Genomic DNA, 23,756 nt, shown 5'->3' on the forward strand with positions numbered 1-23,756 from the left:
GCGCCTTCCAAACTTTGGCAATGTCTCTTTTGGCGGATGTATGACGTTACCACGCATACTTTTACCACGCATACCTTTACAACGCGGTATTTACAACGAATACCGTTACAACGCATAGCGCTTAGAGGTGCTGGATAGTGGTAAGTATAATTTTCTATTCCAACTCCAGTCCCCGTGGACACTAGGGAAGGTGTTGGATAGAAAATTAAACTTATTCCCTATCCTAGAGCGCCCCCCAGCGTAATGCGTTGTAATGGTATGCGTGGTAATGCCTGCGTTGTAATGGTAGTACGTTGTAAAAAAATGCGTGCTAAAGGTTGTATACCCTTTTGGCCAGTGTAAGGACCAGCAATAACAGGTGACGCTTGTACCTATTACCCCCAATCCCGTCCATCACATGCAACAAAGCCAATTTCGGAGCGCATGGGAGCTCCCATGCCAACACTTCAGATAAGCATGTGAAAACCCCGTTCCAGAATCTATGCAGCGCCGAGCACCCCCAGACCGTGTGCAAAAGTGTATCCTCCTCTGTACTGCATCGGAGACAGTCGGGGGAGCCAATCATGCCCGCCTTCCATAAGCGTTCTCGGGTAAAGTAGGTGTGATGTAAATATTTAAACTGTATCAGTCGCAGGCGAGTGGAAATTGCTGCCCCCCTCGGGCTTGCCAAGGCCTCTGCCCAATCCTCTTCCTCTAAGTCCCCCACATCCCTCCCCCACGCAGTCCTGAGTCTGTGTAAGTCGGTGGAACAGTGGTGGACCAATGTCTGGTAGATACGTGAGATTTTCTTATCAGGTAATTACCCCATAAACAATTTGGCCTCTAGCGGACTAAACTCGGGAAGGGGTCCTAGGAACAACATCAATTATGGCGTCAGTGCGTGCCTAAACTGAAGGTATTTAAAGAACTGGGAGCGAGGCATCCCAAATTCATCTTGCAGATTCTGAAAGGACTTCAGGGAGCAGCCCGACATCACATCTCCCTGGGAGGAGATATCAATTGCGTCCCACCCCCGGAAACCCTGCAGAGCGTCTATGCAGGGCAGACAACCATTTTGCCAGAGAGGGGTCTCTTGGGTAAGCACGTTCCACCACCCCATTCTTGCCAGCGTTTGCCTCCAGACATAAAATACCACCTGCGTGGCAGAGGGAAGGCACCTCCTAAGCGAGGCGGGAGTACAACAGTGTATGCAGTGACGCTGAGCCCATTGGGTGCCGCTTGACTGCGCAGGCCGGGGCGCCCCTATCGTCATACCACCACTCGTTGAGAGCCAGCAAGTGTGCCGCCTGATAGTAAGAGAGAACATCTGATGTGGCTAGCCCCCCAGTATAGGAAGATAAAAAGCATGTTCGCTACGCCACACGCACGGTCCCCCCCTCCCTCAGAAACCCACACAGCGCTGAGTTGACCTGCTGAAACCAATGGGGCGGAATCCAGTGTGGATGATTTTGTAGTTGGTAGAATAGACGAGGGAGCGCCACCATTTTAAAGATGGCCATATATCGTTAGTGGCATACAGGACCAAACCTTCAAGTCCTCGCGCGTGCGGTCCCACACCGGGGTGAGGTTGTGATCCCGGGAGGCGGCCGCCTCCTCCGACAGATACACTCCCAGGTATTTCATCCCTCTAGACGCCAGCTGAAGGCCCGAAGCCCATGCTCCCACCCGCCGCTGTCCACCCAGAATCCACAACGTCGACTTACCCGGATTCATATGGAGGCCAGAGGTTTCACCAAAAATCTGCAGAATACGAAGCGGCCGCGGCCCCGACCGATCCAGATCAGTGAGAAAGAACAAGACATCATCAGCATAGAGTGCTATTTTATCAGCAAGGCCCGGTAAACTCCGAAAACCCTTGAGCTGGGCATCTATACGCACCCACGCCGCCAGGGGCTCCATGGCGAGCGCTAATAGGTAGGGGGAAAGGGGAGATCCCTGTTGCGTACCCCGCTGGACCCGAAAGGATCGAGAGACTGCGCTCCCCACTCGTACGGACGCCGTGTGGTCAATATACAGCAGCTGTAAGTAAGCCATGAAGCGCGGGCCAAAATTGAGGCATCGCAGCAGGGCGAACAGATATACCCAGCTCAGGGAATCAAAGGCTCTGCCCATGTCTGCCAAAAACAGCGCTGCCTGTTCCCCCAAACTCCTCCAAGCCGATATTGCGATGTGGGCGCGCCTAATATTATGTCGAGTCTCCCTCCGAGGCCTAAACCCCGCCCGATCGGGGTGGACCAAATCTGCTATGTGAGGCTTGAATCTATTGGCCAAGGCCTTAGCTAGGACCTTGGCCTCAGTATTGAGTAGGGAGATAGGGCGGTAGGATGCGTGGCTCTCTGGAGGTCTACCTGGCTTCAAAAAGACCACCATCTCTGCATTTCGCCAATCTGGGGGGAGCATGCCGTCTTCACACGCCTCCTCCACGACCGGACGGAGGTGCGGACCCAGCTGTACGTAGAACTGCCTGAAAAATTCGCACTGAAAGCCGTTGAGGCCCAAAGCCTTACCGGGATTCAGCTCTCCCAGAGCGGTGCCCAATTCGTCGTCGGACAGGGGCCTATCTAATTGTTCCTGTACTTCGTCCGAGACCGACCGTGGGGGAAGATCATCTATGAACCGCTGGATGACATCGTCTGTCAGGCATTCCTGGGGCGCGTATAGCTCCTCATAGTATGTGCACCCCTTCCGGATCTAATATTTGGGGCAGTGGCTGGGCATGGAGTGTGCCCTGACACAAGCAGTGCAACATCTTGCTGGATTTGTCCCCCCAGTGATGCACTCGACTACGAGTAGCCAACCAGGCCTGCCGTGCCTCCTCCATCAATACTGCGGTATACTGCTGCTGAGCCAGCACGAGCTGTCGTCTGACAGGTCCACCGCCCGCGTCCTGACCCCTTCCCTCCAGCGCTTCCAGATCCGCCTGTCGTTGCACCAAGTCTCTCTGCCGCTCCCTACAGGCCGCCGCACACCAGGAAATGTCGACACCCCGCAATGTGGGTTTTAATGCTTCCCCGAGGGTAATTGGGGATTCTATGGAGACTAAGTTAGAGACCAGGTAGTGATCTATTCTTTGGTCATGTGCTTCCTGTACTCGTCCTTCAGCAGGTGCCACCCCGACATGCGCCACCGAAATGACTGCCTGCCCAGGCCTATTCTGAACATAAGGGCCACTGGCGAATGGTCGGACAAGGCTCTCGGCAGAATAGCCGCCGATAGTATCCTATGTGTCAGCCCCCTGGGAACCAATCTGGAGAATGAGTCGTGTACCGTGGAAAAGTAGGTGTATTCCCTATGTTGGCCATGCTTGTATCTCCAGACATCAGTCCAATTGGGTCCAGTGGCTAGGGCATGTAGTTTGGTGGGTGGGCCCCCGCCCCGTCAGCCGCCCCACTCTTCCATCTATCACTACCCAGTTCCATCACATCGTTCCAGTCCTTCCCGACCACAGAGAGGGTATCCGGCATGTCGCTCCAAAGGGACATAAGTTTCTCCACCAAGGTCCACTGTAGCGGTGGTGGAGCAGAAACGCTACCCAGGGTCACCCTATCCCCCCCACCCTGCCCTGTACAATAACATATCTGCCCTGTGTATCTGTCCAGAGTTTTTCGTGTGTATACGAGACCCTGCGGATCGCGTCTCCCATTAGAGCCCCTTGTGAATCCCGAGTGGAAGACCTGATGGAACCCAAACCGTTGCAGGCATAGCGCCTTCGTGCCGAGCAAGGGAGTCTCCTGGAGCAGAAGTACATCCGCACCAGCTCTTTTGGCAAATTGGAGAACTGCCCCCGTTTCACCTTATCCAGCACCCCCGCACTTAACAACTAAGTATGCGCAGGGAACCGGGGACTACCCGCCCTCCCCTATCAGCAGTAGACATGATGGAATGATTCTATATAAGCTGCAGGTGTCTCTGTGGCTCAGCATGTATACAATGTGGCAGACATAGAGCATCAAAACATGTGCAAACAATCCCCCCAACCCCAGACGACCACGCCAACCCCATCTCCACCCCCAACCCCGTACCTCACTAACATGGAAGCACCTGTCGGGGTCGGATCGAAGCCTAGTCCCCAACAAGAACCACCCCCTCCAATGAATCCCCAATTGACAACCCACAACTATAGGACTTCACTCCCACCCACCCACTCCTGCTGGGCCAGGCTCCCAGCCCTAAAGAGACTGGCCCACCTAGACATCCATAATTACCATACATTTAGATCTGTTCGGAAGTCCCACACATCATTTCACTCCCGATTGCTGCTCCGGTGTCGGATCTCGCTGTTGAAGCGCGGAGCCAGAGCGCGAGCTGCGTTCAGACCTCCTGAGGCCCTCGCGGGCCATTCCACTCGAGGAGGAGTTCGATTCTCTACCCGGGGGCGTGTTGACGTGAATTTTCACAGTTTCATCCGTCTATTTGAAAACTTCCTCGGGGGAATTGAAAAACAGTGTGCGGGACTTGAAGATGACTCTCATCCGCGCCGGGTAAAGCAGGGCATACTGAAGCTTGAGGCCTCAGAGACGGGCCTTTGCCACAAGAAAGGATTGCTGCTGCTTATGCACCAAGCGTGTATAGTCCGGGAAGATGAGGATGGTCGCATTTCCACACGTGAGGGAGGCCTTCACCCTTGCCTGTAGCAGGATGGTGACGCGATCTGAATAATTTAGGAATTTGGCGATGATCGGCCGCGGGCGTGCCCCAGGAGGGAGCTTCTGCATCAGGGCTCTACGGGCCCGCTCCACCACAAAGCAGCGAGAGAGCACGTCCGGGGGGAGCCAGCCCTCCAGCCACTGGGTAAGAAATCGCTCCACGTTGTTCCCCTCGCAGCCCTCCGGAAATACCACGAAGCGTAGGTTGTTCCGCCGAGCCCGCCCTTCGGCATCCTCGACCGGCATGGCTAGGCCTTTTTGTATTTTCTCCATGTCCGCAACCTTCTTTTTGAGAATGGACACATAGTCTTCCACCTCCGATATGCGGGTCTCCGTGCCAGTGATGCGCTCCACAGCATTCCTCAGGTCCTGGGGGAGCAACATGACGTCCGATCCCACTGCCCCGATCTTGACGTCCAGCATGTCTCTGGACTGGGTTATTGCCGCCAACAGCACCACATTGTCAGGTGCCTGGTTCTGCGACCCCGCGGCCCCGGCCACGTGGCTCGCCTCCGTGTATTTATAAATGGCCCCCTGCTTGGTTTGGCCGCCACCAGCACGATCCTGCATCATCGTAGCGGGGTTGGTTTTTCTAGGTGATAGTACTCCCTACCCCAGAGATCGTCACAACCAGCAACTCAGGAGTCAGGCAGAACGACAGGTACACCAGTTGGCTCTCTCCAACAGTCTCCAGGCGAACCGTACTCAGCGCGGCGGGTCGCAGGGGCAGACTCCCGGTCGCCACTGTGTTGGGGCCGTGCGCCCATGCCCCACTCTGTCAATGACAATCAGAGGGGGATATGGCCCCAGCTGCAGGCCACAGGGGTCCCCTGCAAGAGGAACGCGGCTTACAGGCCCAAGGCGCAGCCCCAATGCACCACCGCTCGGGCACCTCACCGCCGGCCCACGGAGATCCTCCGTCCTCAGCCGACACCATCGAGGCCCTATCCGGCCCCCGAGCCTGCCCACTGCGGTAGACAGCAGCCGCCCAGGAAGTTCAATTCATTTATTTAGCATTGACGGTGAGTTCCAGCTTTATTGTTTAAGATTGTCCTTTTGAAAATGTAGTATTTTCCTCGTATAGGTTTCCCATCTCTGCTACATCAAGTTAAAGTCTCTGATTGTAGTAATCCAAACCACAATGCCCACAATGCATCATTTCTGCCGTTTTCACCTGCTTGGTACTTCAATGTAGTTTTTGGCAAAATTCAGCTTGATTCTACCACGAACCCAGTGCATCTAAATTGCCTTTAAAAAGGAAAAGTTCCTATTACGGCTGATTCAAAAAGGTTGTAGTGTACCTCAAGTCCATTCTGCTACCACCAAGTTTTTATTTGTTTTTTTATTCCTGGTCTTACAAACGACGTTCATCAGCATGAAGTGCACGGGTAATCCCCTAAACAGACCCTGGCTGTTACTGTGTTCATCTCTTAAATCGAGGCGGGCCTCTCAATGTGGCGCTTTCATCAATTCCTCGTTGACAAACAGTTTCACAGCCGGCGGGCATTCCTCCATAAAATCCAAACAAAGACCTGACAACAGGAGCGCCTCAGCCTTACGAGTCGGGCCCATCATAGGTGTGTCAGACACCTCTAATATTCCAAAAGAACACATGTACCACTCTGTAACGTGAGACAGACCACACCAATGATGCTTCTTTAAATTCTTTATTGGAGACAGAACAAGCATTACGCGTTTCGCCTCCCAAGAGGCTTAATTATATGCAAATGTTCTTTGGGTGGGTTTGTTAGCTTTTATCAACGTGACTCCAAACATTGAAGACGGACCAGTGTCCACCAGTTAGATTTAAAGCGGCAGTAGGTGTTCAGTTTCTACGCTCTTTTTTATTTATTTAACATTGACGGTGAGTACCAGGTTTATTGTTTAAGATTGTCCTTTTGAAAATGTAGTATTATATATATACATATTGTATTTGTATTTAAATGGTATTAAACTGAAGGAAATTAAGAGTTAAAAATATTGTGCATACCGATCACTAATCATAATATTCTTTTAATTTCAAGCTTTTTGATCACATTGTACACTGCATCTCCGATTTCCTGGATTATATGGGAATAAAAGGCGCCCGACTTCCGCTTGGATTTACCTTTTCCTTTCCTTGCAAGCAGACAAGTTTAGATGCTGTAAGTTTATATTCTATAGTACATGTATATCTATCACTTTTTAAATGTATTGTACTTGGGCTTTGACCAAAAATATTGTTTATTTCATCAAACAATAATTCTGCTTTAACAAAACTTGAACACAACAAATCTTGCTGGTAATATTATTATTTTTTTATTAATGCATGATATTAAAATTACATGTATCAGATATCATCTTTCAGTAGCAATTTACCACTTGAACCGAAAAGCATATATCAAAACAACTATTGCTTATCTACATGTACCAGCTGTCAGTTTAGATTTACACGAAAAACATATTTTGGGAGTAACACAAATAAAAATAAGCCATCATGCACAATTTTGTTAATTTATTCCCACCCTTTACCCACCCATCCCTCCTACCTGGAGTTGGACACACTCACTTGTCTTTAGTTTGAAAATGGATAAAGAAAAAGAAAGAGATATACATTTGAACATAACACCTTCCCAACACTTAAGAGAGATTAGGGGCATCCTCTACCTCACGAGCCATCTAGTCAGTGGTTCCCAAATTTTTAGGCCTTTTGATAGGGCCTGTAACCCTCTTTTTTCGTAGATATCTTTTTTGAAGTTATAATTAGCCAATAGACGAGACAACCATTGGTGAAAACCTGGGGGAGCTGGATCTAACCAGGCTGAAGCCAGACATAGGCATAATTTCACCTTACTTAAAAAAATAATAATTCTCCTGGCTTCCCTTGCAATTCCTCGTCCACCCCAAGTTCAATCAGGGATGGAGAGAGAGAAGGATCGCTCCTAAGCACCTCTTTGAAAAAGGTTGAAATCTCTTGTTTTAAATTGCTTAGAGCGTCGTAAATCCACCTGGAATAGTGAACACCTGGGTCATAGAGTCCCACTCCCTGTCCCACATTTTGTGATCTTTTTCAGAGTGTAATAGAGTGAGAAACAGGATTTATAATACTGGGCTTGGAGCCGGGCTGGCATTAGCAATCTTTGCACTAACTCAGTTGAATAGAAAAATAAATCTTCTGAGATTCCTATCTCTTCTTTCAACTTTATTGTTCGTGCATCCGTATCATATGGCATTAATGAATTAAAAGAATTATAAACAGCTCCTATAAAAAGTCGTGTATTTAGAGGTACTTGTAAAAATCTCTCCGATCTAATTCCTACCTCTCCTTGAGATTTTCAAAAGAAGCTATACCATTTAAAGAGTAAAGTCACCAAGCTTGGATAGACCTTTATCCTGCCACTTTCTAACTATTGAGTCTTTAAAAATCTCCGGCAGATTAGAATTGTTATAAATTGGTTTATAATAGTTCAGACGACCCAATCCTAGGATTTTACGAACCGACTTCATAATTCTATATCCACCGGCCAGCGTCTTAAAGCCTACCTTCTTGAAGTGGCAATCGTTCAAAAATCTCCAAGCCCATCCCCATGTGTCTTTACCCATTATAAGTTCAATAGGTGTTGGTATATCTTCTAGAGGATTAACTATTGGCTTATCAGTGATAAGAGTTACGTTACACAAAAGAGTAGTTGCCCAATAAAAACATCTTACATTTGGTAAACGCCAACCCACCCCTTTCTTTTGGCAGAGATAGGTATGTGTAGGCTATTCTGGGCTTTTCATATGCCCAGGTAAAGCGAGAGAACAGATCTTCCATGTTCTTAAAACAGTTGGTTGGGAATTCCAACGGTATTGCCCTTAAAAATACAAAAACTTGGGGGGAAAATAATCTTAATTATATTACATCTACCTATTATTGATAAATGTAAGTTATGCAATCTTACTAACTCAATTTTGGTTTTAGCTATCAAGGGGTCAATGTTACTATCCACAATATTTTCTATATTAGCCATAAAATCTACTCCTAGGTATGTAGCCTTGCCAACCTGTCTAGTATCTTTTTTTTTTAAATATTTTTTTAGGGTTAAGATGCAATAAAAGGACAAAGCGCTTCATTTAACATAGACATAAAACCAATATACAAAGGATTAGCAATAACAATCAATGAATAAATGCACAGTTGATGATAAAAGCATAGTGATAAAAAGTCAATTACCATAGGCCAGTCAGGCTAAGCTTTCTTATAAATAACATTGTCATACTGCCTCCTAAATCACAATCTTGCTTCCCTCCACTTTGTAATGGGAGCCCAGAAACGTCTTCCCATCTCCCGTTTTTTAACACCCTTCATTTCATATAAACTGGACTCAACATTATGTATACCCAATAGTCTAGAGAGCCACATCTGGAAGGAGGGAGCAGTAACATCTTTCCAGCCTGCCGAAATTAAAATCCTAAGTACAGCAACTGACATAAAAACTAGGGCTTCCTCTTCCTTCCCTAGGTTCAGCTTGGAGTCCGTACCCAATACCATCAGGGTAGGGGATAGATCGATCTTATGACCTAGCAGGCCCTCCCAAAATGTAATTATCTCATCTCTAATTGGGCCCAGTGATTACAGTGGAAGAACATATGTAAAATATCTGCTTGGCCGACATTACATCTAGGGCACCTATCGTCTTCCCTTACACCCCAGGCGAATAGTTTTGCCGGAGTATGATAAAGGCTAAAGACCGTTTTATAGTGCTGGGCCCGTAGGTTAGATGCCCAGAATATCTTTTTATTCAAGCATAAGGCAAGATCTAAGTCGACATCGGGATTCCCCAATTTTGTAGCCCAGTTACTTTCCGTCTTCTCAATATCATCTTGGATCTTCGTTAGGAGGAGATTATACACTACTTTAATCTTCTTACATCCTCTAGCTAGTGCCTCGACTACGGGAATATCCACCGGGGCCGGGAGCTTTGGTCTTAGGGCCTTAAGAGTTCGAACTATCTGGCCATACAGGAACCAATGATCGGCTGGAATACCAAACCTACTTTGTAAAACATAGAACCCCACTATCTTATCTCACTCCAGAATATCCCTGAGGGTCTTAACTCCTAATCCTTTCCAAAGTAGAATGTTCCTGTCTGCTCTCAACTGAGGGAAGAGGCTGGAGTTACCAAGATGTAAATATGAGTTTAGCTTTGGGGCATTAAAAAATTTCAGGATAGATTTCCAGACCAGCCAGGCGCCATACAGAGTCTTAAATCAAGCCCTTTTATAGAATCTCCTTTCCACTTCACACAGCAGCAAGCCAGTTGCCTTTCCCCCCAACAGCATCTTAAAAATCGGGTGGAGGACTCTGTACACCAGTATTTTCCGCCCCAGAGTCCACCTCACAGTGGAAGAAAATAGACATTTGGATCAGTAGGCAAGACCAGTGATAAAGTCTAAGATTCGGGAGTGCCATCCCCCCCTTTCCCTGGGTAGTGACATAAGGCTGGTAGATCGCCTGACCTTGCCGTACTGCCAAATTAATCTTATAAATATGGACTCGAGACTTTTCATTATTATTTCATCAATAAATAGGGGTATGGCCCAAAACAGGTACAACACTCTGGGAAACATTAACATCTTTAGTGTGTAACCCTTCCTACCAACGAAAGATGCAGCACATCTATTCTTTTTAATTCAGCTTCTATAGATTTGATAAGGGGGGAGTAATTTTCTTCAACAATTCGGTCCACTGAGGCATTAATTTTCACCCCTAAATAGGTAGCATAATCCACAAATTTAACTATATTTTTCGAGCAGATTATCTGTGTTTTTGATTCGTTCAATAGGTACCCAGAGCCATAACCAAAAATCTTCGCCATCTGGGCCAGAGCAGGGAGTGCCTGCTGTGGGTTAGTAGTAATAACCGCCAGGTCATCGGCATAAGCCAAAATTTTATTCTCATAACCATCAAAGATCACAGGGGTTATCCTAGGGCACTCTAATATTTCCTGGATAAGAGGATCGATATAGAGGGAGAACAGGATGGGGGAGCAGGGACAACCCTGATGCGTCCCTCTCTTAATATCGATTTTATCCGATTTCTCGCCCATAACCATCACCCATGCTCTCGGATCTGAATACATGGCTTTAAGAACTCTAATAATTTTCTCGCCAAAACCTCTCCCAGCCAGGATACCCCTGAGAAAGCTCCAAGCAACACGGTCAAAGGCTTTCTCTGCGTCGAGCAGGATCATAGACATCTCCCCCCCCCCGTGGCAGCCTGGGCTTTCAACAGTGTTATTGCTCTGCTTATGTGGGACGAATCCATGCTGCCACAGGGATACGAGACCTCCAATGATCCTGCCCAACCTCTTAGCCCATATCTTGGAATACAGCTTAGTATCCAAATTAATCAACGAAATCGGGCGATAAGACCCTGGTTTTTCACTTGGTTTCCCCTTCTTATGGAAGATTATAATATTGGTTTCCTTCCATGAATCAGGGACCACCCCTGAGTACATAACCCCGTTAAACAGATCCCATTAAGAAACCGCAATTGCTTCTTGGCCCATAGGAGGTGAGTCTCTTGAAGACAGAGAACGTCTATTCTGTTGTATTTCACAAAATATGCCAGTCTCTCCCTTTTCTTCCAGTCATTCATACCCCCCACATTAATTGTGCAAATTCTAATGTTCGCCATCCTGCTGAACTGTGCGCCCTACAACAAGAAGCTGATCCTTAATTGTCCTCTTCTTTAATAATCTTATACTTTGTCCTATGCTGCACCATTTCCCCCTTTTTCCAAGTTTACCCCAAAGACCCAAACACGCCCCCCTTCCCCCCCCGAACCTGCCACACCCTTCCACCCTCAACCTTATCCCCCATGTGATGGAAACACAGTGATAGCGGTGAGGACTTGAAATACACCAACATTCAAGAAACAACAACCAACGTAAAGCCCTAAAGACCAAAGAAAAGAAACACAAAAGTCCGAAAATCAGTCACCGGCCAGAATCACCCTATCCATCTATCTGTCGATATGTACCGACCAAAGTTTTAGCTTAAAGAGCGGTGTCCATCCGGTAATTAGAAGTTCCAGTCTAGTTGCCTACAGAGTCCAGATATTCCTTCGCCTTTATCTCTGAGGAGAAAAACAATGTCCTCCCTTCGTTGATGATTTTTAACTGAGCCGGATTTATCAAAAATGCCTGCATCTTTTTATCCTGGAATGGTTTGATCATTCCTCTTAATCGCCAGCGTCTTTCTACGGTCGAGTGGCAGAAGTCCAGCCGGACAAAAAATGAGACCCCATCACTGCTTCGTTTAGCATTTGGCCTGGCTAGATCCGATATAGCCTGTCTGAGAATGAAATTACAGAGGAAGATCAGAACTGCCCTGGGTTTATCCCCCTCCTTAGTATTCCTTCTTATTTTAAAGGGAGTGCGATGTACTCTCTGCACCTCCGCGGGCCAGTTCCAGCTGGACAATTCTGGGAATGCCTGTTCAAAGAGCTTGATGATGAACGCCCTTATATCAGAGCCCTCGGCTCCCTTCGGGATTCCCAATACCCTCAAGTTGTTTCGACGAAGCCTGTTCTCCATTTCTTCTAGTGTCCATTGTATATCCACCACCTGGGAGCATTGCGCATTAACCTTGGAAACAGCCTCTGCAACTTCCGTCTCTGTTGATACTATCCTGTCTTCTAGATTTGAGACTCTGTCCCCGGTGTTTGCACAGGCCTTTGAAAGCTTCCTGACCATGCCCTGCATCTTCCACATTGCCGCCTGCGATTTACGATTGTCCAGGCGTGTTTCCTCCCTATGGGCGATAATTTCCTGGTGAATCGTTTCCAGTAACGACATTAGGGCAAGCTCCATGCTGGGACTATCCTGCAAGGGCATAGAGGAGAAGTGATCCCCGCTCAATTCACCCTGGGTATATGCCTTAGCCGCCGCTGCTGGGGCCTTTAATGCAGTTTCAGGTTGATCATTTTCCATGTTACTCTCAGAGTCGAAATAAGAACTACACTCCTCGTCTTCCTCAGGCCACCCGACCCCATCCGAGGCCGAGAAAAAAGTTTCGCTTGGAGCATTCTCTTTTCCATCCCCTGCTCCAGCTCCAAGAATCGCCGAGCCGGTAACGGAACATTGAGTGTCTATCTCTGGGGCAGCTCCGTTATCCAATGGCTCTAATTGTTTCCCCACACCAATGTCAGCGACACCCTGTACCAGCAGTCGAGGACCATTGATATGCAATCCAGAACCTGTCTAGTATCATTGCCCATGCTAACATTCTTGCAAATAATTAGAGTTTTAGTGCAGTTAAAAGAATATCCTGATAGTTGACCCAATCTCACCGCCTCTGCCTCGTCCTCACACATAGATGCTCCCGGGTTAGAGGTTACTAAAGCAATATTGTCGGCATAAGCCAACACTTTCGTTTCCTAGCCATAGGAAACAATGGGGCTGATGTTTGGATTAGCCTCGAGCTGTCGTAAGAAAGGATCAATATAAAGTGCGAACAGAAGCGGCGAGCTTGGGCATCCCTTCCGGGTTCCTCTAGTTATAATAAATAAGTCTGTGAATACTCTATTTAAATATAATCATGCAGTAGGTTGTAAGTAGAGCATCTTAAATACCTGTATAAATCCCTGGCCTATTCTGACCCTTGCCAGGGTATCCCATAAGAAAGGCCAGGCGACCCTGTCAAAGGCCTTTTCGGCATCAAGCAAAATAAGTGCAGTTGGATCCCTCAATCAATCAAATAATTTGTAGAACGCACTACATACCCGCAAGGGTTCCAAGGCGCTGAGGGAGGGGAGGGGGGGGGTGCTGTTGCTACTGGTCGAACAGCCAGGTCTTAAGTTGTCTCCTGAAGGTTAGAAGGACTTCGGTTTGTCATAGGATAAGGGGGAGGGTGTTCCAGGTCTTGGCAACGCGGTGGGAGAAGGATCTGCCTCCTGTAGTGGTTCTACAGATGCGTGGGACCGTAGCCAGAAAGAGGTCTGCGGAGCGGAGTTTCCTGTTGGGTACATATAAGGAGAGTCGACAGTTGAGGTAGGCTGGGCCGGTCTTATGGAGTGCCTTGTGTGCATGGATCAGGAGCTTGAAGGTCGATTATTTTGTCAACAGGGAGCCAGTGCATGTTCCTCAGGTGGGGGGGATGTGATCCCTAGAGATATGGGTGCATGAAAGAGTGAGATAACCCTTCTGATGTGATCTGTAGTGCCCCGTCCTGGAATAAATCCATGTTGTCTGGGTGAGACTACTTTATGAATTACCCCCGCAAGGCGAACAGCTAAAATTTTAGAATAGATCTTGCTATCAGCGTTTATCAGGGTTATAGGACGATAGGAGCCAGGTTCTAGCGCTGTTTTGTTCTTTTTTTTTAGGAAGACTATTATTTTTGTGTGTGACCACAATTCAGATTGCCTCCCCCCCTTATATACATGTTAAATTGGCTGATGCATACCCTTTTCAGCTTGGTCGAAAACTTCTTTTAAAATTCTAGTGGAATGCTACCGAAGCCAGTAGCTTTGCCACAAGGGAGGCTATTAATACACAGTAGAGTATCAACCCACTGAGGGTACTCCTCAAGTTTTAGCTGATCTTCTTGGGCTAGTTGTACAGCTGGAATTTGATTAAGATCTATCTTAATATCCTTCAGGTGATCAGAGGTGGTCTTGTGATATAAATCTTAATAATACAAATAAAACACCTTCCGAATACCCTCTGGATCTGTAATTTGACCTCGTGTAGGATCATTGATTGCTGCAATTGTATTCCGGGCAGGTTTTTGTCTTGCCCTAATCGCTAAGTGGTGTCCCACCGGCTTGGTACGTTCAAATGCTTCCTGTCTCCATGCGGTTAATCTATCTGCTGCCTTTTTAGCTATTCCCTCCATAATAGATGACTTAGCTGCCATTATTTCTGCCAGTGGGTCTGCCGGATCCCCACCATCCTGGATTATTTTAATCAAATCTTCTTCTGCAGCAGCTAGCTGATTATGCTTATCACTTAGCAGTCGACATTTCTCTTTATTCAAAGAAAGTGAAAAGCTAAGTGTCTCTCCTCTTATTGCTGCTTTCAGTGTATCCCACACGACATCGATCCCTGTGCTCCCCACATTCTCCTTAAGGAATTGGGGAATCCACCGCCTCATATGTGTACAGTTTTCATTATTTAGGAGTAAGGATCGTTCAAAGCTCCAGTTGGTCATACCTCTATTTCCAGGCGCTGCCCCTCTAAGTTCAACTATTAAGGGATTGTGGTCTGCAACTATACGAGGGGCTTTCTCTATTGAACAAGTATGAAGAATAAATTGGGATGCAAATATAAAATCTAATCTCACAAGCTTGTTGTGTGGAAAGGAATAAAATGTATAGCCAGGGTCAAGGGGATGTTGTGAATGCCAGACGTCAGTGAGTCCTAGTTCGCAACATAGTGTCTTCAGAGCGCTAAATAACTTTGGTTTCCGCCCATTATAGATCCAATTTTTATCAAAAGTTATATTCTTATTGGCGGGCAGATTTATATTAAAATCTCCACAGATTATTATAGATATGTGGCCAATTCATTATTCATATGATCAAAAACTGCCGGATCATCTAGCGTACTTACATATATTGTACCTATAGTGTATACGTCTCCATTCTCCCTACGACATTCTGTGAAAACCCACCTCCCATTGTGATCCGCTACTGTGCGTGTAAATTGAACCGAACGATTGGCTGAGAAAAGTATTTTGTGTTGTGGCCCCTATAACTGTATATCCATGTGTATCTAATAAGTGAATCTAGGCTTTTTAGATATGCGTTTCATGCATGTAAATGATATCAGCTTTGAGGAGCTGAAGTGCTGCAGCAGTTTTCCGCCGTTTTTTAAGGTCACAGATATTGATTGTTGCTATTCACAGTTTACTAATTTCAAGCAGCGAGGTTATTCAGACTCACATGGTCAGTACCATAGAAGAAAGAAAAACATGAAAAGAAAGCTAACCCCCTGGGTGCCAACCCCTTTGCTCCGCCCTGAGCCTACCCCCTCCTCAAACCCCACCCATCACCTACCACTGAGGCTACCTGGCTCTGCAAGAGCCAGGGTAAGAGCATCTGAGCAATCAGAACCCCGTACTCCATCCATCCCCCCGCCCCGGTCAGACACCAATCCTTAACATTTCCTCATTGTAAGCCCGCCCTTTCATCTGTCAATGTCTTAATCAATAATATTTCTGTTATAGTATCCTGCAAAAGCCCCAACACTAAAGAAAAAGATCGAGCTTTGGTCCTTTCAGTTTTTTAGTCTTTAGTTTTCTCCCTTCTTGCATCAGTGATCTCACGTAGATAAGACTGGGCCTGAACTTTGGAGATGAAGCTTCACGTGGCCCCCTAATATATATAACTTTTAGGCGGGCAGGATTTTGCAGATATATGGTTGCACCTAGCTGTTGCAAGGGAGTAAAGAGTTGTCTCAACCTCCATCTGCACTCGACGGTGGCATGGGCAAAGCCAGACCTTGTGAAAAAAGTAACACCATTGAATTCCCTCTTGCTTGCACGCCTTGCTAGATCGTAGAGTAGCTGGCGCAGAAGGAAGTTGCCGAAGTATAGTAGCATAGCACGTGGGTATTGTGCTGAAGACACCGGACGTTTGGATGGTGTCAAAGGAAAGGGATGAGCACGTTGTATCTCTTTGTCCCAGTCCTAGGAGTGAAGTTAAGGGAAAGCGTCTTTGAGGAGCGTGATCATAAAAGCCATCGGATCACTCCCTTCAGCTCCTTCCGGGATCCCGAGAACACAAAGATTATTACGTTGTAGTCTATTCTCCTGCTCCTCAACTTTAAGCATTAAGTCTTTAACTATGCCTTCATGTTAGTCTCCTTGCGCCTTCAAGGTGGAAACATCCTTTTTTAATTTCTCCGTACGTATTTCAGCTGAAGCAATTCTGTCAGCGATTTCGGCACATGTCCTGCCCACTTTCCATATTGTTCCTTGTAGTTTTTGCGTGGCATGGCGTGACCGTTGAATATCCAGCTTGACTTCTTTTTGAAAGCTTTTAATTGAGTGTAGCACCTCTGAAAGGGTGAGTTCAATCTTGTTTTTAGAATTTCCAGAGTTTCCATCCCCCATTGCTATGTGATTACCGCCTGAGCATAATGTTGAATCAGATGGAAACATAGTTGTGAAGATGAATAGTCCCACCTGAGATCTGTTGTATTGCCTTGGTCTGCGGTCCCCCCTTTATGCCTGCTGTTTTTTTAATAAAAGATTTTTAGTGCTCGGGCCTAGCGTACACTGCGTAGCAGTGTCGCGTATCGATAGCCTTTTTCCCGGCGATTTGAAAATGGACCTGGAAATTCCACGCAGTTCGTGCGTGTTATTTCCAAGGTCCATTTTCATTGGCCTTCGCGTGCGTGCTGTTTTTTAACAGAGCACGCAATAGGCCATAGGCGATCGCGTAGCTCTGCCTATGGCCTATTGGTGTCTGTTACGCGCACCAGAGGCCATATATCGTCAATTATCGAGGCCGTCACCGCGATAATTGAAGACATATGCAAGCAGTGGCGCGCCCGCACGCACCTTTTTCGAGCTTCTTTTTTTTTGTAATCCATTTCACAGCGCAGTTCTCCCCGTCAGCGACTTTTCTCCGTGAAAGACAATATTCTGCCTGTTTTAAGGGAAGTTAAAAATAGCACAGTGCACCAAGGTTTATGGGAACTTATAGGCTGCACTACAGTCCAGTAGTGAAGAGCATTTTACTGTAAGAACCATATTAATGCTCCAAACTCGCGCTACCCCTGAATATCTTCATTCATTACGGGAGGGGGTATAGTAAGATGTCCTTAATGCATGTTTTAGGGTTTGGCAAGGGTTGGTAGTGGGGTTTCACTTTGTGATTAAATGATGGTACACAATCACATTCTGACTAATGTTTTTCTTGTAGTGATGACGTAGACTACTGCACCCTGGCTAATTGAAAAGACACGTTTGTTTCAAACGTTGAAATGGCTAAGGGGCGGTTAGGAGGTAGACGTTCTTAGAGTAGCCCTGCCCAGAGCGATTGCTGTCCAGCAATTACGCTTTCTGGATATGCACGTGACAGATGCTGTTTAGTGCAAACATGAGATTATGCAGTGTTTTAAAATGGATGACACTGGTGGTGAGGGCTCTAAAAGAGGCTTGGCCTTGAAGAAGGAATCCCTGTCAGAGGCATGGACTATGTCATTCAGGGCTTGGCCTCATAAAAACGAAATGCAATCATTTGCCTGGCAGATTCAAAGAGTGCTCCTGGACACAGAATAGATAATTCAGCCGGCACACACTATTTATTTACACTTTACGTTGCACTATTATCCTAAATCATCAGTGCTAAAACATGTTACAAAACAATTGTAACAAGGAGGCTTCTTGCTGTGGTAACCGTTGGACAGTGAAAGGCACGACGAGGATACCGTGGTTATTTAGTTGGGGTCTACTTGCATCTTATGCCCAGGGACAACACTGGGACAGTGTCCAACTGTCCACCTGGTTGCTTCGTCTGGGTGTCACAAAGGGGGCTTCCTGTGATGTTGAGTTGCAGCTCTTACATTTGACCGAAAGGCAGGTAGTTTTTTTCCCACATTCTGTAAACAACAGAAATAAATAACCCCACAGGGCCATAGTTCACTCACTTCACTTTAAATTTTTTGCCGCTGGCTGTGCTCAGCCCACACCGTAAAAAGAGGGGGAATTTTTATCGGGCCCTGCTGCCTGAAGAGACTCCACGCAGTTGCTGTCAGCACACATAGTATATTTCACAGCAGGGCATTGCCCTCATAGCTGGTGCTAGTAAACAGACTGTACCCACCCTGACAAGCCACATCCGCAGCTGATAGGTTGCAAGGCAGTGGGCGTGCCAGTAGGAGAGCGACCGCGAGGTGCTGATGGCCAGGTCCCATCATTTTCCTGGACCCCTGTAAGAGCTCCTAGCTTACCCTGATCCTCCTACCCTGTTGCAAATCATGTCACTGACTGCCGCTTTAATTATGGCTTATGTATGAACTAATATATTAATAACACTGCAATGAGTGGCCTTCAGAATGAGCGAATCACACACTGTCTGCCCTGATGGTTTTATTAACGACTGAAGGTGCAAGTCATGCATCTTGTGCCTCCTATATAAACCTTTATTGTTATAGATGGAGCAACATTATGGCCTATTAAACCCTGCACAAGATAGATGTTTGTACAATGTGCACCCTGAAATGAATTATTTCAAGATGTTCTCAAGTGTTATGATCACGAAAGGAGGCACAATGAAGAATATTAATTGCCTCGGGTCACACAATGTGGTGAAACTGAGAAGACAGGAATAAAACTAGGTTCCCAGAGAGCACATTGTCCAATTCAGAAACTGGATAGGTGTCTTATTCTTTACAACCTGATGACAATTTTATTAGTGACACAAGATGTGAATCACTTGTCTTAGGCCTCCCGTACACGGCGTTTATTGTTATTATCAATCCCGCGGACATTGCCAAAGTGCACAGAAACCAGGGGCGTAGCTTGGTCAGTATGTTTTGGGGGCGGAGGGAGTAGCTTAAGAATTTCTGACAATAAGGCTGGCATATAATGTTTAAATACGCTATACGACAAGCAGGGTGCATGAGCTGGGCCGAGCAGAGTGAGAGTGACAGCAGAGTGAGAGTGACAGCAGAGTGAGAGTGACAGCAGAGTGAGAGTGACAGCAGAGGGAGAGTGACAGCAGAGGGAGAGTGACAGCAGAGTGAGAGTGACAGCAGAGGGAGAGTGACAGCAGAGGGAGAGTGACAGCAGAGGGAGAGTGACAGCAGGGCGAGAGTGACAGCAGGGCGAGAATGACAGCAGGGCGAGAGTGACAGCAGGGCGAGAGTGACAGCAGGGCGAGTGACAGCAGAGTGAGTGACAGCAGAGTGAGAGTGACAGCATGAGTGACAGCAGAGTGAGAGACACAGCAGAGAGTGACAGCAGAGTGAGAGACACAGCAGAGAGTGACAGCAGAGTTAGAGTGAGAGTGACAGCAGAGTGAGTGACAGCATGAGAGACAGCAGAGGGAGTGTGACAGTGACTCAGCAGTGTGAGAGTGACAGCAGAGTGAGAGTGACAGCAGAGTGAGAGACTCAGTAGTGTGAGTGTTCCAGAGAGAGCAGGGTATGCCTGTGCGCTTACACGGTGCACTGACACACAGGAGCTAAAACAAAGAACAGCTGAACACGTGTTTTGGGAGCTTCATGGAGGCAGCCGGCCCTCTGCGAGGGGAGCAGCAAGGAGGGGACGCCCCAACCAATCAAGTGCAACTACTCACAACCTACTGTACATTTACAACACAGGCCAAAGGGCAGAGCTAGGTCCTTTCGCATTACATAGAGTGAGCAGTGTGTGAGTGTGTAGGGTGCGCAGTGTGTGTGTGTGCAGGGTGAGCAGTGTGTGAGTGTGCAGGGTGAGCAGTGTGTGAGCGTGCAGGGTGAACATTGTGTGAGTGTGTAGGGTGAGCAGTGTGAGTGTGCAGGGTGAACATTGTGTGAGTGTGTAGGGTGAGCAGTGTGTGACTGTACGGTGAGCAGTGTGTGAGTTTGTAGGGTGAGCAGTGTGAGAGTGTGTAGGGTGAGCAGTGTCTGAGTGTGCACGGTGAGCAGTGTCTGAGTGTGCAGGGTGAACATTGTGTGAGTGTGCAGGGTGAACATTGTGTGAGTGTGTAGGGTGAGCAGTGTTTGAGTGTGTAGGGTCAGTGTGTGAGTGTGCAGGGTACGAAAACTCGAACTAAGTCCACCACACACACACACATAAGACCACACACATAGACCACACACATAAGACCACACACACACACAACACCACACACACACACAACACCACACACACACACAACACCACACACAACACCACACACGCACACAACACCACACACACACACCACCACACACTCACCACCACACACGCAACCACACACACAACCACACACACACACACAACCACACCGTCAGTGCACACTTTCACCATACACCATAAGTCGTCAGTGCATGCTTTCACCGGGCACAAACACCACCAGCCGTCAGTACACGGTTTCACCGGGCACAAACACCACCAGCCGTCAGTGCACGATTTCACCAGTGACACCCACCACCAGCCGTCAGTGCACGCTTCCACTAGGCACACACACCTCCAGCCGGCAGTGCACGCTTCCACCAGGCACACACACCACCAGCCATCAGTGCACAATTTCTACAGGCTTACACACCACCAGCCATCAGTGCACACATCAATTGTTAATGCATCCACACTTAACTATTGTAGCAATTGCAATATGGTACACTTTACTTTTAAACATATTCATCTAAAGCGCAGCATGCCACCATTGCTACAATTCCAATCCAACCCACATAATTCCACTACACACCACATGCATACACTCCATAATGCATGGCTAAAAGACATTGCCATTTACAATGCCATTAGCTCTAACTCAAATAAATCTGAGACCTATTGCATTTCCAATGCTTGTTTCGTTTGTGCGCAGTCTTTAATTACATTTATGAGTCCGAACTACTATTCCCGTCATGCCTCCTACCATCACTGGATATAGATGTGCCATTTTCGGATATTTCTGAATCATCTGTTAGTGAGTGAGGTTTTCCCTTGTTATCCAGCGTTTTGGGCTGAAGGCATGCTGGCTTAGGTAGATTTCTTGCTTCGTTCTCTCCAAGGCTGGCAATCTTTTTAACAATAGTCCCAATCTCAGTTGTTGTTTTAATATCAGAATTTTGTGGATCTGCTGAGGGACCAATGATTGGATCAATGATTGGCGACTTAGAGCCACTCCCACCATCAGGGTCCATCGATACCTCTACTGCGTCATTGGGGGAAACAACATCATCAGTTGGGGTGGTTTGGCCCTTCTGTTCGGCCCCTCCAGCTATTTCATGATTATGCATTTTTCCTTCCTTCAAGCCAAATATATTAGAGATTAGGGGCTGGGTGATGTGGACTTGGCTAGAATCCATGGGTTTGGTGTGTTTTAGTTGTGTTTTTGTTCCCTTGTTAATCTTAACCGAATCTTTACGATTCGGTAATTTTTACCGAATTATTAGCTACATAGTATTTACCGATTCTAAAATACTGAATCGGTAACATTCGGTATTTTAGATCTAGCCCTAGGTCTTCTACAAACAAGTCCGCAGATGGTTCACCTGCTTTTTCCGGGACCCCCAGTATGCAAACATTATTGCGCCTTGAGCGCCCCTCATATTCGTCCAATTGTGCCTCCAACCTCACAGTCGGGGTTTGGAGATTGTCCACCCTCCACTACAGGGCGGTCGTATCAGTGACCAGAGAGCACACTGTTAATTCTACATCCTTTACTCTGGTGTTCATGGAACACATGTCTGCCCTGATGAGGTAAACCTCTGAGGACACAGAGATAATCCTTGACTCCAATGACGTCCGGACCGTCGTTATGGCTGTAAGGCTGTCTTGTAGTGTCGGTTCCTTTGCCCCCCTCCTCTGGCTGCTGCTTCTCAGACGGGGCTTTGCTACCCATGTGGGCTAGTCTGGGGCCCTTGCCTGAGGCATATTTTTCCAGTTTGGCCTGGACTGCGACCTTAGAATTGCGGGCCCCAGCCATGACCAGGCCTCACTAGACTAAGTGTAAGTAGGGTTGGGGTAATGGCCGATAGACAGTTCTCCCTGGGCACGCAGTCAAGCTCTGCCGGTCGGTGCCCTTACTATAGGGCTGTGGGTAGGTCAGGTAAGTCTTATGTTACTGCGCCCTTAGGAAAGTAGGAGTAATGGTATCTGAGGGTATGTGACGTTCAAGTCTCTCAGCGGGATTGCAGGCTGTCATTCAGTCTCTGGCGCACTGTCCAGATGAAGGATATGGCGGCCCAATGGCGCCGCCAACCGCTCCCCACCGCCAACAGAACAAGTGAGCCAAGCCGCTCCCCCCGTACTGGCTGGAAAAAGCTCATTGTCGCTGGTGCTGTTGGGCAGACGGGTGCGGCGGGGTCATTCAACAGGCGACTCCGAGCGTTTAACGTGCCACTACAGCGCTCATGTAGCCTGCTCTCCAGGTGAGCGAGAAGTGTCACTGCACCTCCGGGCGCAGCGCTACGCTGTATGCTGGAGTGTTAGGGCAGAGTCTGAATTGCAGAGGCCTACTCCCTTACCTCTCGGGATAGCCTCCGAAGCAGCCCTGGTGGGTGCTTCACTAGGTGAGCGAGAAGTGTCACTGCACCTCCGGGCGCAGCGCTACGCTGTATGCTGGAGTGTTAGGGCAGAGTCTGAATTGCAGAGGCCTACTCCCTTACCTCTCGGGATAGCCTCCGAAGCAGCCCTGGTGGGTGCTTCACTATCGCCACCGGGGGAGCCCACAGGGGCACCAGATGCGCACAGAGTAATTGACTACCAACCACCCGGGGATGAAGCCGGGCCCAGCGCTAGGAGTATACTCCCCTCACACACTGGCAAACGGATTTCAGGAAATGAGGCCTTCACCTCTCTCCTCCGCAGTTTGGGGCCGGGTAGTCTCCAGGCCAGTCACTCTCTCCTCGCCCCTTTGCGCAGTGCATCAGCCCCTCCTGGGTCTCTCCGGAGCCTATGGACGAGCCGCACCGGCCCTCTGATTAGTTGGGCAAGGGCAGGACCGACCGTCCTCTCAGGAGTTGCCTGTTGGAGATAAAGTTGAGGAAGGCGACTGGGGCCTGCACGCCCCTCCTCCACCACCAAGGCCGCTACCAGTGCCAAATGCATTGTTGAGTCAATCACTGCAACCGCTCACCGGAAATGACAATGCCACGGCTCAAAAGACTCGCGCTGGATTCGGCTGTACGAATCTACCACTGGTGCCTCTAAATTGTCTGATGATTATGCAGATTTTCCCTGGAACAGGTGCACTCGGACAGAACCGCCTCAAGGAGCGGCCATGTTGCTCGGCGGTTGGTCACGCCTCCCCCCTCCCCTGGCAATATTAATCGAGCGGGTGCATTCCCCATTTTTGCCATAACGGAAACATGCTGTGGCATTGGAATATAATTTACAAAGTTAATTATAGCTGGACCAATCTCCATCACCTCCATTATATACCATAGCTTGGAGTGGCTCACACAGTCAAATGCTGCTGATAGTGCCATAGAGGCCATATAC

The 23,756-nt window shown here is 47.8% G+C and overlaps 1 protein-coding gene across 1 annotated transcript in view; it reads left to right on the forward strand.

Moving 5' to 3' along the window:
* LOC147711436 (hexokinase-1-like) overlaps positions 1-23,756 on the forward strand; it is a 2,269,016-nt gene that overhangs the window by 1,700,980 nt on the left and 544,280 nt on the right. Inside the window, exon 12 of the mRNA XM_086919487.1 lies at positions 6,671-6,808. Coding sequence (XP_086775613.1) covers positions 6,671-6,808 — 138 coding nt within the window. The remainder of the gene's footprint in view (positions 1-6,670; positions 6,809-23,756) is intronic.

This window comes from Lissotriton vulgaris, chromosome 5 (genome assembly GCF_964263255.1).
Source record: "Lissotriton vulgaris chromosome 5, aLisVul1.2, whole genome shotgun sequence".
In the NCBI taxonomy this organism is placed as follows: domain Eukaryota; kingdom Metazoa; phylum Chordata; class Amphibia; order Caudata; family Salamandridae; genus Lissotriton; species Lissotriton vulgaris.